At 40.2% G+C, this 15,675-nt stretch overlaps 1 protein-coding gene across 1 annotated transcript; it reads left to right on the top strand.

Annotated features, from left to right (window-relative positions):
- The first annotated feature begins 1,030 nt into the window (after nucleotides 1–1,030).
- Nucleotides 1,031–14,847, top strand: csgalnact1b (chondroitin sulfate N-acetylgalactosaminyltransferase 1b). Its single transcript, XM_056464497.1, is given in 18 exon segments — nucleotides 1,031–1,478; nucleotides 3,251–3,288; nucleotides 3,290–3,401; nucleotides 3,404–3,558; nucleotides 3,560–3,587; nucleotides 7,021–7,073; nucleotides 7,075–7,197; nucleotides 7,200–7,240; nucleotides 8,474–8,538; nucleotides 8,541–8,574; nucleotides 9,051–9,105; nucleotides 9,107–9,160; nucleotides 9,162–9,231; nucleotides 9,372–9,460; nucleotides 10,791–10,872; nucleotides 14,397–14,410; nucleotides 14,412–14,496; nucleotides 14,499–14,847. Coding segments are annotated over 18 exon segments (1,467 nt in total). The 5' UTR covers nucleotides 1,031–1,288; the 3' UTR covers nucleotides 14,678–14,847.
- The last annotated feature ends 828 nt before the right edge of the window (nucleotides 14,848–15,675 follow it).

Raw genomic sequence — 15,675 nt, 5'->3', positions numbered from 1 at the left:
CCGGCCACTTTATTAGGTACACCTCACTAGGACTGGGTTAGACCCCTTTTTTGTCTTCAGAACTGCCTTAATCCTTGGTGGCAGAGATTCAACAAGCTACTGTAAATATTCCTCAGAGATTTTGGTCCATATTGACATGATAGCATCACGCAGTTGCTGCAGATTTGTCGGCTGCACATCCATGATGCCAATCTCCCGTTCCACCACATCCCAAAGGTGCTCTATTGGATGTAGTTAAACATTGAATAAAAATCCTTACATTTAGTTCTATGCTAAATCCTATAGATTTTCTCTCTCTAAATATTGCAAATTTAATTTGCTGTTTCTTGCTGTTTCTTTGTAATAAACATTTAAAGTAAATTCTAAATCGTTGTTTGGAGTTTTTGTGAGTGTATTCATATCCAGAATAATGTCTGGTTCAGTGTTTGTTTATCAGTGCATTTTGCTGATCTGTGTCTCAAACACACCTTCATGTTTTCTCTGATTTCAGATGGACTTTATGAAACGCTGGATGTATTATTATGTCAAGGAAACTGAACCATCAGGAATTCTGAACCAAAACTATGGATGAAATCACATGATGCTGTTTCACTGACAGTTTAATTTCAACATACCTCAGATCTGCATTATTCACTCTTAAAGATTAACATTTGAGTCAATTTTATAGGAGTTTTATCATCATTTTAGTTAATTCATCTATTCATTTATTACTATTGTTATTAATGATTTGGCCTCTGGGTGGGTTTTGGGGGTAAGATTTGCTGTTTGCTTATTTGTTGTTGAATACTTTCTTATTTTTTCCTGTTGCCAGATATCTTGTTTTATTTTGTGTCTGATTTTAGACTTCAGAAAAATTAGCAACCATAAAATAAATAATATAAAAATTAAATAAACATAAAATAAAAATAATCTAAATAGAAAAAAAAATCTAAATAAAATAAGTAAATAAGTACAAATAAAATTAATAATATTAGAAAAAAATTTAATTAAATAAAAATAAATCTAATTACATAATACAAAATAAAAAGTACAAATGAAATAACTAAAATACACCTCATAAATAAAAGTAAATAAAAGAAACATTTCAGTGAATAACCGACTGGGGGTTTTCATAATGATGCTGTATATAAAATATTTAGGCTCCTAGATTTGTTCCTTTAAAACAGATTAATCTGAAGGAATTTTTTCCTCTCTACAGAACCTTTTTCTGTATGATAAATAAAGGTCCGTCGATGCCATAAAAGCACATTTATCCTGAGGAGTGAGTGGTCATTGGTGTGTTTCCGTCATGAGATGCTCCCTCCGCTGTGTGTTTTGGGCTCTGCTCTTTTTCTGTGTTCTTCTGCTGTATCGTCAGTCCTGCAGGACTCGCATGCAAACTGAAAGACCAAAAGGAGGAGATCTGGACCAGATTTTGCTGGATCTTCAGGACCAGCACTTTCTGCAGCTTTCCTCCAACCTCAGCAGACTCATACAAGGTTATACGGTCAACTCTGTTACAAAGCCAACTCCGCTATACAGTCAACTCCGTTACACCATCAACTCGTTACACCGTCAACTCCGTTACACAGCCAACTCCGCTATACAGTCAACTCCGTTACACAGTCAACTCCGCTATACAGTCAACTCCGTTACACCGTCAACCGCTATACAGTCCAACTCTGTTACACCGTCAACTCCGCTATACAGTCAACTCTGTTACTACCGTCAACTCCGCTATACAGTCAAACTCCGGTACACCGTCAACTCCGTTTACACCGTCAACTCCGTTACACAGTCAACTCCGTTACACCGTCAACTCCGTACACCGTCAACTTCCGCTATACAGTCAACTCCGCTACACCCGTCAACTCCGCTACCCAGTCAACTCCGCTACACAGTCAACTCCGCTACACAGTCAACTCCGCTACACAGTCAACTACGCTACACAGTCAACTCCGTACACCGTCAACTCCGTTACACCGTCAACTCCGTTACACCGTCAACTCCGTTACACCAACCCCTACAACACAACCGTCAACTCTCCGCTACACAAAACGCAACCGTCAACTCCGCTACACAACCCGTCAACTCCGTTACAAACAACCCGTCAACTCCGTTACACACCGCTCAACTCCTTACACCGTCAACTCCGCTAACAGTCAACTCCGCTATAATAACGTCAACTCCGCTACACCCAACACCTCAACTCACACCTCCGTACAACCGTCAACTCAACGCTATACATCAACTCGTTATACCGACAACTCCGCTATACAGTCAACTCCGTTACAGCCCCAACTCCGTTACACGTCAACTCCGTTATACCGTCAACTCTGCTATACAGTCAACTCCGATACACCCCAACTCCGTTACACCGTCAACTCCGCTATACAGTCAACTCCGTTATACCGTCAACTCCGTTATACTGTCAACTCTGCTATACAGTCAACTCCGTTCACCCCCAACTCCGTTATACTGTCAACTCCGCTATACAGTCAACTCCGTTACACCCCCACTCAGTAACAACCGTCAACTCCGCTATAACAGTCACTCCGTTACAAACCCCCAACTCCGTTATACAGTCACTCCGCTATAACCGTCAACTCCGTTACACCCCCAACTCCGTTACACCGTCACTCCGCTATACAGTCAACTCTCCGTTACAACCCCCAACTCCGTTACAACCGTCAACTCCGTTATAACAGGCAACTCCGCTATACATCCAACTCCGTTACACCCCAACTCCCGTTACAACCATCAACTCCGTTACACCGTCAACTCCGCTATACAGTCAACTCCGCTAACAGTCAACTCCGTTATACCCCCACACTCCGTTACAACCGTCAACTTCCGTTACAAACCGTCCAACTCCGTTACACCGTCACGATCCGTACACAGTCAAGTCTGTTACGCCCGTCAACTGTTTTCCCCATCAACTTTGTTTTCCATTTACCCTTAATCCGTCAAGTCCGTTATCCTCAACTTCGTTATCCGTCAACTTCGGTACACAGTCAACTCAGTTATACCATCAACTCCGTTCAACTCTGTTCTCAGTCAAATCTGTTACACAGTCAACTACATTCTCCAGTCAACCCTGTTCTCCCATCAACCCCATTATCAGTCAACTCCGTTATCTGTCTACTCTGTTAACACCCGCAACTCTGTTTCCTCATCACCCCTGTTAACCGTCAACCCTGTTTTTACTTTTTCCTGTCAGCTTTGTTTATGTCAACTCTTTTAACCCTCAACTCTCTTGCCCTGATCTCAGAGCTACGGGACAAACTGCGCTGGTCTGCATTTGCACAATCCAGAGGATCAGCAGGAGCTGCAAAATTTCCTTCATCAGCAGATCGTCCGGGCCGAGAGCAGATCTGCAGACCGGTTGGAGGACGAGTTCACAGTTTCTGCCCTTCCAGAGCTTAGCTCCACAGCGTTTGTCAGCTGGAGACTGGCCTCAGTAGACGGCCAGAGGAGGCAGAGCTCCGACCTGACCGCAGGAATGAGCTGAACGAGGCTCTGGAGGCGGCGCTACACCTGCTGAACCAGCCGGAGCCCGGAGACTCACAGACCAGGAGGGATTTACTCTCCAAAACACTTCTATGAAGGTCAGAAATAACATACTGATGTAATGCGATACTTAGCGATGGACCCATAGGATTTTTTTGGCCAATGCAGAGACTGATTTAACAAAAAACATTGACCAATACCAATACAGAGTTTATAAAAAAAAAAAAAAAAAAAACTTGACCGATAACCCATATCAATGTTAACAAAAAACCTGATACTAATTTTAATAACGAAATTAAATTTAAAAAATAAAAACTGACAAATATCAATACTGACACTCGTTTAAATGAAAAACCATTGACCAATATAAAGTTTAACAAAGCCTTTAGCCAATACAGATTCCAATTTAAACACAAAACCTTCAGCCGATATCAATACCGATACCAATTTTAACAAAAAAACTGACCAATATCAATTACTGCTACTCATTTAAATAAAAACCTTTGACCAATCTAGGAGTTTAACAAGCCTTCAGCCGATACCAATACAGATTCCGATTTAAACAAAAAAACCTTCAGCCAATTTCAATACCGATACCAATTTCAACAAAAAACTGACCAACACAGATATCTGATTTAACAAACTTTATCCAGTACCAATTTAACAAAAAACCTTTGACCAATACAGAGTTTAACAAATATCCTTCGACCGATACCAATAGATGCCAATTTTAACAAAAAAAAAAAAAAACCTTCAGCTGATTTCAATACTGCTACTGATTTTAACAAAAAAAAAACCACCTTTGACCGATGTAGAGTTTACCAATACAGATTCTGATTTAAACAAAAAAAATCCCTTCAGCTGATATCAATAAAAACTTAAACCGATACCAATACAGATAAAAAAAAGAAGAATTTAACCAATACAGATTAACAACAACAACAACAACAACAACAACAACAACAACAACCTTTGACTGATACCGATACCGATATTACCAAAAAAAGCCTTTGGCTGATACAGATACTGACTTTAACATAAACACCCTCCGGCTGATACCACTATTAACAACAACAACAACAACAACAACAACAACAACAACTAACAAACTACTTCTGGGGTTGCTCTTTGTACCTCGCTTAAATGATCTAAGATGATTTGGCAGATCCAGGATCTGTTAATCTCTATAACCGATCTTTGGCTAATTTGGTTCTTCAAACAAGTTCACGAATCAGATATGATATCTGGATGAACTGATCTGAGATCACTAGCCGCGTTTCCACTATCGCGCCTAAGCGAGCGAGCCAGGGCGAGCCAAGGCCAGTCGCGTTTCCACTATCACTTCCGGGGCGTAATCGGGCCAAAGCGGGGCTTCCTTGGGGCCAGCGTCCGGCCTTTTTTTCGGCCCGCCGAATACCTTGGGCCAAGGAGGGCCAACTGGGGCTTCGGGGCGGGGTTACGTACAAAAGGCGGAGTTTTCCTGTCAGGTAAAGAGGAGACAAGATGCTTTCTTCCCTTACATTGTTTGCTATCGCGCTTGATCAACTCACTAAGAAAAATCTGTGTTCGAAGTAAATGCCGCCGAACTCGAATGTCCTTATCCAGGGATCGCTGTCTGGCCTTACACCAACAAGACCACAAACAGTAAAAAGCCATCACTTCGGTGTTCTCCATCTTCCAGCTCTCGTAGTGATTGCCAGGTTGGGTTTGTGGTTTATAATTTGGTTTTTTGTTCCCCGCTGAAGTGGGCGGGTTGTGGTGATGTTTTGATTGGGGGACGTTCTGGGGGTGGTGTTTTGCGTGACGCCTGCGAGCAACTAGCCCGACATGGAAACGCGACATGATTTCGGCCTCATTTCTCAACCTCCCTGGCTATTGGCCCGGCCTGGCCCGATTAAAGCCCTGGCTCGCACTGGCCCGATAGTGGAAATGCGGAAATGTGTGTGTTGTGAAGGACAGCTCTATCAATCCTCGATATCATGATCAGCAATGCATGATTGGCTGACGGCACAGCAGCATAATGACATCATCTGATTAATATTCAATTATCCATGTGAGCTAAATTACATAATATTAGCAGTAAACGGTTTGTTAAATATGATACGCAATAACTTTCCAGTTGTTGTGAGCTGCAGGCTTACAGTTTTCATCTGTCAAGAGTATTCATCATGTATTTCAATGCATCTCAATGTAGTTCTACATTTAGAGAAGATTTTCTTTAGAGTAGCCTAGACCTACTCAAGATTTTTAATTGGCGTAAGGAATAACTGCATGAATTAATTTGGCATCAAAAAAGCATTTTATATCGGTAAACTTTTGAAAAGCATCAAATCACTGTCGTATTAGCAGTAAAATCGTGCATAACTGCATAAATTATTATCCTTTTTTAAAAAAAGTTGAATATTATGCTCTAAAAAGTTAATCAATAAATGTTCTCTTTGAACCACCAGGTGGCAGTCTTTGTACTTTTATTTCAGAGTGCAGATTGCAGAAGTTTTATTAACATATACTTTTTAACTTTATATAGTTTTATATAGTATATTATAGTTAAAAATATATATTTACTATTTTCCCAAGTGTATATAACTCCTGTAAGAAAATATTCAGAATTTGGTACATACGTTCATACTTTACCTCGAAATGACCCGATCTAATCCTGTTTATATGAAATGAGCCTGCTTCCGAGCAGGTTTGAGCTACCAGAACTGTTGCTATGACAACAAGTCTCAATGAGTTTTGAAGAACTAAACGATCCTGGATCATGTCAAATCGTCATAAACAAATCCAGCTAATTGAGTATCCAGGTACGAAGAACGGACCCCAGGTCAATACAGATACTGATTTTAACAAAAATAACCGTTGGCAGATACCAAAATTAACAACAACAACAACACAACAACAACAACTACAATAATCATTGTCAATTTTGGTAAATTGAATGAAAACCAATGTAGGTCACTTCATTTGGTCCCACTTTATATTAAGTGTCTTAACTACTATGTACTTGCAATCACAAATAAATACGATGTACGTACTGTGTTCATAATGTATTTGAGAACACTTGTGGTGCTCTTGAGTTGGGATAGGGGTTGGGTTAGGGCCAGGTTTGGTGGCATGGGTAGGTTTAAGGTGGGTTAAGGTGTAGGGATGGTCAACAGTTGTAACTACAAAATGTAATTACAAAAGTTAGTTACAGATGAATTACAATACAGGTATTTACTCAGTATAAGTACACAGTAAATACATAATATTTACACAATAAGTACATTTTAACGAACTATTAATTCTGTGTAAGTACATATATAGTTAAGGCCACTTAATATAAAGTGGGACCCTTCATTTGTGTTAAAATTGTGTTCAGCCCAAACCCATCTACATGTGGACAACTTTGCGCTTGTACAAGTCATGACCCCAAACGAGACATTTCCACCATTTGCAGTTGAAATGAATAGGTTATTTGGCGTTTCAAGCTATTGAATATCAACCGGTATTGGAGGATGTCAACAAATGCCACGCTCTCTACACTGACAGGAATCTTTCGCACAGAGCAGGGCACAGGAACTACATATGATCTTGCATTCCGGAGATAACGACGTTCCAGACTTCAGGAGACTCGTTTTCTTCCGTCCTTTCGCACCGCTGGTGAAAGTCAGAGAGGATCTGCTGGACGCCTCACAGATCCTCATCAATATAATCATACCATTGACCAAACACAGTGGGACACATTCAGACGATTCATGCAACAATTCAGGTAAAACACACACAGCTTCCTACTTCATTTTACCCATGCATGAACTACAGGGCTGCTGGAAAGGTTTAAAAACTACTTGAGGGATCGATGAATGTCAATGATTTCAACAAAGTTTAAAGAGATCTCACAGAATTAATGTTATTTAGTACTGTCCTGAGTAGAATCTCTACATAAGAGAGGTTCACATACTGAAGTCAGAATTACTCATCCTCCTGTGAATGTTTTTCTTTCTCAAATATTCCCCAAATGATGTTGAACAGATTCAGGAAATTTCTCACAGTATTCCCTCTAATATTGTTTCTTCTGGAGAAAGTCTTATTTGTTTTATTTCAGCAAGAATAAAAGCAGTTTTTAAATTTAAACCCATTTTAAGCTCAATATTATAGCCCCCTTCAGCAATATTAGTGTTGGATTGTCTCCTGAATAAACCAGTTATACAATGACTTGCCTAATTACCCTAACTTTACCCTAATTACCCTAGTTAAGCCTTTAAATGTCACTTTAAGCTATATAGAAGTGTCTTGAAGAATATCTAGTCTAATATTATTTACTGTCATCATGACAAAGAGAAAATAAATCAGTTATTAGAGATGAGTTTATAAAAACTATACAATTAAAACTATCAGTTCCCATTAAACTGAAAACTGGGGGAAAATACACAGGGTGGAGGGGGAGGGATAATTTAGGAGGGCTAATAATTCTGACTTCAACTGTATAGCTCACAAGACAAAGCAAAGTGAAATTATTCAAATAACCCAGTGCAAAGGTTTGTGAATCCTGTGGTTAGGATGACCTGTGGCTGTTTATTTTATTTGTATTGTTTTGGTTTGTGATGGTTCTTCAAACACCATGCATTAACAGTCGAGGAGTGAAGCAAACCTCTGAAAAGATTGACGCACCATCCTTCAGAAATAACAGATCATTTGTACTTTAATTTTTCTTCCAGGACAAAACAGATTAATTTTGATCTTCATCTTCCAAATGCTTTCAGCCCCCTGCTCTTAATCATCATCATAAAAAGTGCACAATAGTAGGGTTCACAAACTTTTGCACAGGGTTATTTTAATCATTTCAGTTATTTTGTCATGCGAACAATTTGTAAACATCTATTATGTAAAAGATCTTACTCAGGACATTAGATTAAAACAACATGCAGTTTGAGCTCTCATTTTGTTAAAATTATTCAGTGATTCTGCAAGGAGTTCACAAACTTGCTTGATTTCTGTGTCTTAGCGAGGTCTGCATTGGTCAGATGGACAGACGGCATCTCACCGTGGTGTTGTTTGGGTCTGAGAAGATGGAGAAGTGAAGGGAATTCTGGACGTAATATCAAGGTAGAATGAGCTCTCTTAGGCGACACGGTGGCTCAGTAATGTCGCACTGTCGCCTCACAGCAAGGACACTGGTTTGAGTCCCAGCTGGGTCAGTGTGTGTTTCTGTGTGGAGTTTTCATGTCTCCCTGTGTTTGGCGTGGGTTTCCTCCGGGTGCTCCGGTTTCCACCACAGTCCAAACACATGCGCTATAGGGGAACTGATCAACTAAACTGGCCATAGTGTATGAGTGTGTGTGTGTGTGTGTGTGTGAATGAGTGTGTATGGGTGTTTCCTAGTACTGGGTTGCAGCTGGAAGGGCATCCTCTGTGTAAAACACATGCTGGAATAGTTGGCGGTTCATTCCGCTGTGGCGACCCCTGATGAATAAAGGGACAAGCCGAAGCAAAATTAATGAAACTCTTTTTAAGAATGTTTCTTCTGAATACAAGCTGATCGTGTGTGTGTGTGTGTGTGTGTGTGTGTTTGTGTTCTGCAGGAGAATGAAGTACAGGAACGTGACTCTGATCCGTCTGAATGAAGAGTTCTCCAGAAGGCCGAGCGCTGGATGTTGGAGCTCGAGCCTGGAAACACAACAACGTGCTCCTGTGTTTTCTGTGATGTACACGTCCACTTCCACCGCAGAGTTCCTCACTCCTGCCGCATCAACGCACAACCAGGTAGAGCGATTTTAGAAGAGAGAAAGTGTTGGTTTTTCTTACTTATGTTGGGTTAAATATAAAGTCGTATGTTTAGTGTGATCTCAGACTGTTGGAGCTCATGTACTGAACTCTTGTTGGTGTGTTGCGTGCTGTTGCAGGTCAGAAGGTTTTCTATCCAGTGATGTTCAGTCTGTATAATCCAGAACTCCTCTAACGGTCAGCATGTTCCTCTGCTCAACAGCAGATGGTAAGAGCTCTCCAAGTCACTGTCAGTAGCTGTGTTTCAGTCCAAAAATGTGAATTAGATGCACAAAACTATAATACTGCCTAAAACATTAGTGAATAAAGCAGCGTTTTCATCCAATAAGAAACACGAGAAGAATAGATTGAGCTCTGGTGACTGTGGAGGCCATTTGAGTACAGTGAACTCATTGTCCATGTTCAAGAAACCAGTCTGAGATGATTGGTGCTTTATGACATGGTGTGTTATCCTGCTGGAAGTAGCCATCATGGAGACACTGTGGTCATAAAGGGATGGACATGGTCAGCAACATACTCAGGTAGGCTGTGGTGTTGACACCATGCTCAATTGGTACTAATGGACCCAAAGAAAATCTCCCCCACACCATTACACCACCACCAGCAGCCTGAACCGCTGATACAAGGCAGGATGGATCCATGCTTTCATGTTGTTGAGGCCAAATTGTGAGCCGAGCATCCGAATGTGTCAGCAGAAAATGGAGACTCATCAGACCAGGCGACGTTTCTCCAATCTTCTATTGTCCAGTTTTGGGGAGCCTGTGTGAATTGTAGCCTCAGTTTCCTGTTCTTAGCTGACAGGAGCGGCACCCGGTGTGGTCTTCTGCTGCTGTAGCCCATCCGCCTCAAGGTTGGACGTGTTGTGTGTTCAGAGATGCTCTTCTGCAGACCTCGGTTGTAACGAGTGCTTATTTGAGTTACTGTTGCCTTTCTATCAGCTGGAACCAGTCTGGCCATTCTCCTCTGACCTCTGGCATCAACAAGGCATTTGCGCCCACAGAACTGCCGCTCACTGGATATTTCCACTTTGTCGGACCATTCTCTGTAAACCCTAGAGATGGTTGTTCATGAAAATCCCAGTAGATCAGCAGTTTCTGAAATACTCAGACCAGCCCGTCTGGCAGCAACAACCATGCCACGTTCAGTCTCTTAAATCCCCTTTCTTCCCATTCTGATGCTCACTTTGACCTGCAGCAGATCGTCTTGACCATGTCTACATGCCTAAATGCAGTGAGCTGCTGCCATGTGATTGGTGATTAGAAATTTGCGTTAACGAACAACTGGAGAGGTGTCCCTAATAAAGTGGCCGGTGAGTGTAAATGCAAAACATTGTGGTGTATCTGATGCTGATTTTGTCAACATAACCTAGTTAAATTAGCATATTGCGCAGGATTTGAAGATCAGAATTGCATCAGTTTAGCAGAGACTCATTCATGTGCTCAAAAGCAAGTGGAAATGTTTTCAGAGAGCGATACGCTCAGAAAACACACAGGAAGTGACCAGGAGTAAACAGGCCCTATATCTCTGTTGATCTGCAGGTGATCAGGAAGGACTATGGATTCTGGAAGGATGATGATTTCAGCTCGACGTGTCTGTACAGATCAGATTTCATGAACGCAGGTATTGGAGACTCTGAGACTCTGTGGTGTAGATTAGAGATTGATGGCGATTGACTGGTAGATCCAGAAAATGACAGAAGACTACTACACAGCGCATGGAGTTGAAAACACCTCAACTTTTTATTATTAAACTGCAAAACCGCGAGGTTTAAACCACACAAAACTCTCACTGCCAATAGAAAAAGCACCTTTAAAAGGCCGCCTCACTTCAGACAAATGCCTTCAGTGGTGATCTCACTCTAAACTCCCACACTTAGATCCAGCTGTCAGCAGCAGTTTGTATTCCTATACAGGGCGTAGTAACAGGGGGGGGGACGGGGGGGGATACGTCCCCCTCACTTTTAGAGACAGACCATTTAGAACAGGCGATTAATAATTATATTAACGTATGATCTCATACAGCCATCCCCCACTTTTAAAATGTTTGCTATGCCCGTTCCTATTAATTAATCCTGATTAATCGCATCCCAGAATAAGTTGTCCTAATACGTGTGTACTGTGTATATTCAATTCAATTCCCCCTTTATTTGTATAGGACTTTTACAATGTAGATTGTGTCAAAGCAGCTTCACATAGAAGATGATAGTAAATTCATGAATAAATATATGCATGCATGGTGTGTATTTATAAATGCATAATATACTTTGAGTAAATATTTATTTCTATTCAGATATAAGCTATATATGGTACAAATTATATATGTGAATTTAAATATCTATGCAACAAAATAGTTTTGTGTGCTTTGTGTCTATGCATGTGTGTGTGTGAGTGAGATTAGATTAGATTCAACCTTATTGTCATTACACATGTACAAGTACAAGGCAATGAAATGCAGTAAAGAGAGAGGCATGGCACGGTACAAGTTTCTGATGGTATGATAACCTTGGATAAAAATATCACGGTCACCAGTGATCCAGCAGATCGCTGGTATTTACACGGATCACTAAAGGACTACAAATCTGCCATTTCATTACACTTCATACATGCACTCCGCACACACACACACACACACACACAGCGGTTCCTGATCCTGACTGATTGCATACACACCGCTGGAGGATTGTCAAGGACTGATTACACACACTGTTTAAGCAGCACAGGACACACACTCTAATCTTGTTTACTGTTATAGTGACATTACAACGCGTTTCCTTCGTCTTGCTTTGCCGTGTTTGATCGTAGAATGTATAAGTGTGAATGAGTGGTGTATGGATGTTTCCCAGAGATGGGCTGAATATAATATATATATATATATATATATATATTTTTTTTTTTTATTATTATTATTTTTTTTTTTTTATTTATTTATTTATTTTTTTAAGGGTGTAACGATATGCGTATTCATATTGAACCATTCGGTACGAGACTTTCGGTTCGGTACGCATTACAAACTGAACGATTCGATTCAGACTAACATCTAAAAACATAAGTTACAAATATAATGTTTTCATTGCAGCAACCCTCAACATGGCATCCCAAATGACGTGGGCAGACAACATGCTGCCTTCCCCGCTGTCCATGTTAAACAGTAGAACCATTGAAACTCAGAATTTCACTTTATTGAAGCATGCACTCATTAGCTATCTGGCTATCTTCTGTGTCAGCCTCGTGCTGGCTCCGCCCCATTGCCCCAGCAACCCTGGAACCCTGACACAAAACAGCCAATCTCAATAACCTGTTCACATATCACCACACCTGCCCACCTCCAAACACTACTCTAGTCAGGCACGCGCTGCACTAGCTCGCAAAATGGCTAGTAACGTTAATGTAATCCCAGACATCCCAAGTCTCCCAGATGTTTCAGTAGTCTCCCTCAAATGCAATGAGACTCCTGGATGTCCGCAAACGAATGATAATCTTCCTGAAATCGTGGAACAGCATTCAGACAGGCAATTCCTACAGATTCGAACTGGGGAAAACAAATCACAGAGGCGATCGGTACATTTATAGCTGTGCATATGAGAGACCTTAATCGGTAGTGGAAATTTCGGGTTTTAAGAAAATGTTAAATGTAATAGAACCCTGTTACATTATTCCTTCATAATCCCATTTCAGTCAGATAATTCCTGCTTTCAGATCCACTAAAATGCCAGGTGACAGTCAAATCAAGCAGATCTGTGCTGTCTGAAGAAAAGGTGGACACTCATCTGTCTGAAAATAAAAAAAAAATACTTGAAGCTGAGTTCAATATAAAAAACTAAATTATTATTTTCTTTTATTTGTTTAACTCCTACAATATTATATTTATTTTTTAATAAGCAGCTTTTTGGTTTTGAGTATAAAGAAGGATTTGTATAATTTGCTGATAAGCAGAAACCCAGGAGTACAGCTCTATCACTGTTTAAAGTAAAAGAAAAAAAACAAGATCAAACTTTAATGATGTCAGTTTTAATGCATTAAAAAATGTAAATCAGAGAAATCCTCTGCGTTTTTCTTTATTTGCTGTATCGAAAACATATCGAACCGTGACACCATTGTGTCGTGTCGTATCGAACTGTGATTTTTGAGAACCGATACACCCCTAATATATATATATATATATATATATATTATATATATATATATATATATATATAATATATATATATATATATATATATATAGATATATATATATATATATATGTATGTATATATATATATATATATATATATAGATATATATATGTATATATATAATATATATATATATATATATATATATATATATATATATATATATATATATATATAAAAACAGACATTATGTCAAAAACTTTTATTCTGGATGTGATTAATCTTTGTCCAGTGTAGGAATGGGTTTTAAAACCACAGTGGTTCGAACTGTCGTTCTGCCGAGTCCAAATGCTGAGACATTCAAACTGACTAATAAACATGTGACCACATCGTAAAACCCCCAAAGTCCACACACCAGGCCCTGATCTTATCAGTATCTGCCTTTGAGTCAGTATGGACCTTCTTGAGTCAAAAAGACGTGATGTTTTGCCATATAAACAATGCATGTGATATTTTAGCCTCTTACACCAGCATTAATGATGAGGTTTTCATTTGTTATTAATATTTTTGTTATTTGTAGATTTTTTACAGCTCATTTATAAAATGCTAATGCAGTACCTGCTAAAGGATAATTCATTTTTTTAAGTTCACAGGCATTTGATATGATCTGATTATTGCTTAAAGTATCATTGAAAACTATCTTACCAATATTTTTTTTTTAGTTCACAGTCATTTCGTATGGTCTGATGTTACAGTGCATTGTTTGTCACCCAAACGCCCCCCTCCAAATGTCACCCAGATCGATTTTTTTTGGTTGCATCAATTAAAAAAATTAAAATAGGGCTTTTTACATATTCAAAAATGTTGAATTAAAGGCCATGAGCTGGAAATGCAGCTTTATTTTCCTGTCATTTTTAAATGTGTAGATCTTCAGCTTTTAGATGGATCTTGAGCTAAAAACAGGTTGGTGAGCACTGGCGTAGTTTAATCTCTCAGATCATCTAATCTTCAGTGTTGACTCCTCTGAAAGGTGGATTTGGTGTGGTTTTCGGCGAGGGGAAGTGACACAGCAGACCTACATCTCTACAGGAAGTTCCTGCACAGTGGTGTGATGGTGATCCGGGCTCCGTCTCCAGCCTGTTCCTCATGTGGCACCAGACTGTGTGTTCCCATCACTCCTCCACTAAGAGGTTTCAGCAGTGTGTGCAGAATAAAGCTCTGAATGAAGCCTCTCATGCTCGAATGGGACTGAGGATCTTCCAGAAGCAGATTCGTGAACATCTGAGCAGACGACAACATATGCAGACCTGATCAGCCACTCACGGCGGTCTCATAACTGCTTATAATCAATTATTAAGCAGTGTTAGGGATATTATAACAGCTAGACACCAGTGGTAGCAATTAAAAGCAGTTGTAAACAGTTATAACTGGCACACGACTGCCTATAACGAGCACACAACTGCTTATTACTGGCATCCAACTGAATATCAGAATCAGAATCAGAATCAGAAGAGCTTTATTGCCAGGTATGTTCACACATACGAGGAATTTGTTTAATATGAGCACACGACTGTCTATAACAGGCAAACAACTAAATATAGAGAGCTTACGACTGCCTATAATGGGCACAAAACTGAATATGAGCACACGACTGCCTATAACGGCCACATAAAACGCCTTTAACTAGCATACAACTGCCTATAAAGGGCACAAGACTGCCTATAAAAGGGCACACGACTGCCTATAACGGCCACATAACCGCTTGTAACTGGCATACAAACTGCCTACAATGGGCATACAACTGCCTATAACGAGCACACGACTGCCTATAACGGGCACACGACTGCCTATAATGAGCACATAACCGCCTTTAACTGGCATACAACTGCCTATAACGTGCAAACGACTGCCTATAACGAGCACACGACTGCCTATAACTGGCATAACGACTGCCTATAACGGCATTCGACTGCCTATAACGAGCACACGACTGCCTATGAGCACACGACTGCCTATCATGTGCATACAACTACTCCTATACTGGGCACACCACTGCCTATTACGGCCACATAACCACCTATAACTGGCATACAGCTGCCTATACCTGGCATACAACTGCCTATAATGGGCACACGACTGCCTATAACAGCCACATAACCGCCTTTAACTGGCATACAACTGCTATAAAGGGCACACGACTGCCTATACTGGGCACACGACTGCCTATAATGGCACACAACTTCCTATAACTGGCATATGACTCTCTATAACAGCACATAACCGCCTTTAACTGGCATACAACTGCCTAT

This window comes from Danio aesculapii, chromosome 8, assembly GCF_903798145.1.
Source record: "Danio aesculapii chromosome 8, fDanAes4.1, whole genome shotgun sequence".
Classification (NCBI taxonomy): domain Eukaryota; kingdom Metazoa; phylum Chordata; class Actinopteri; order Cypriniformes; family Danionidae; genus Danio; species Danio aesculapii.
The sequence above is the reverse complement of the archived record's forward strand: the minus strand, read 5'-3'. Positions and strand labels throughout refer to the sequence as shown.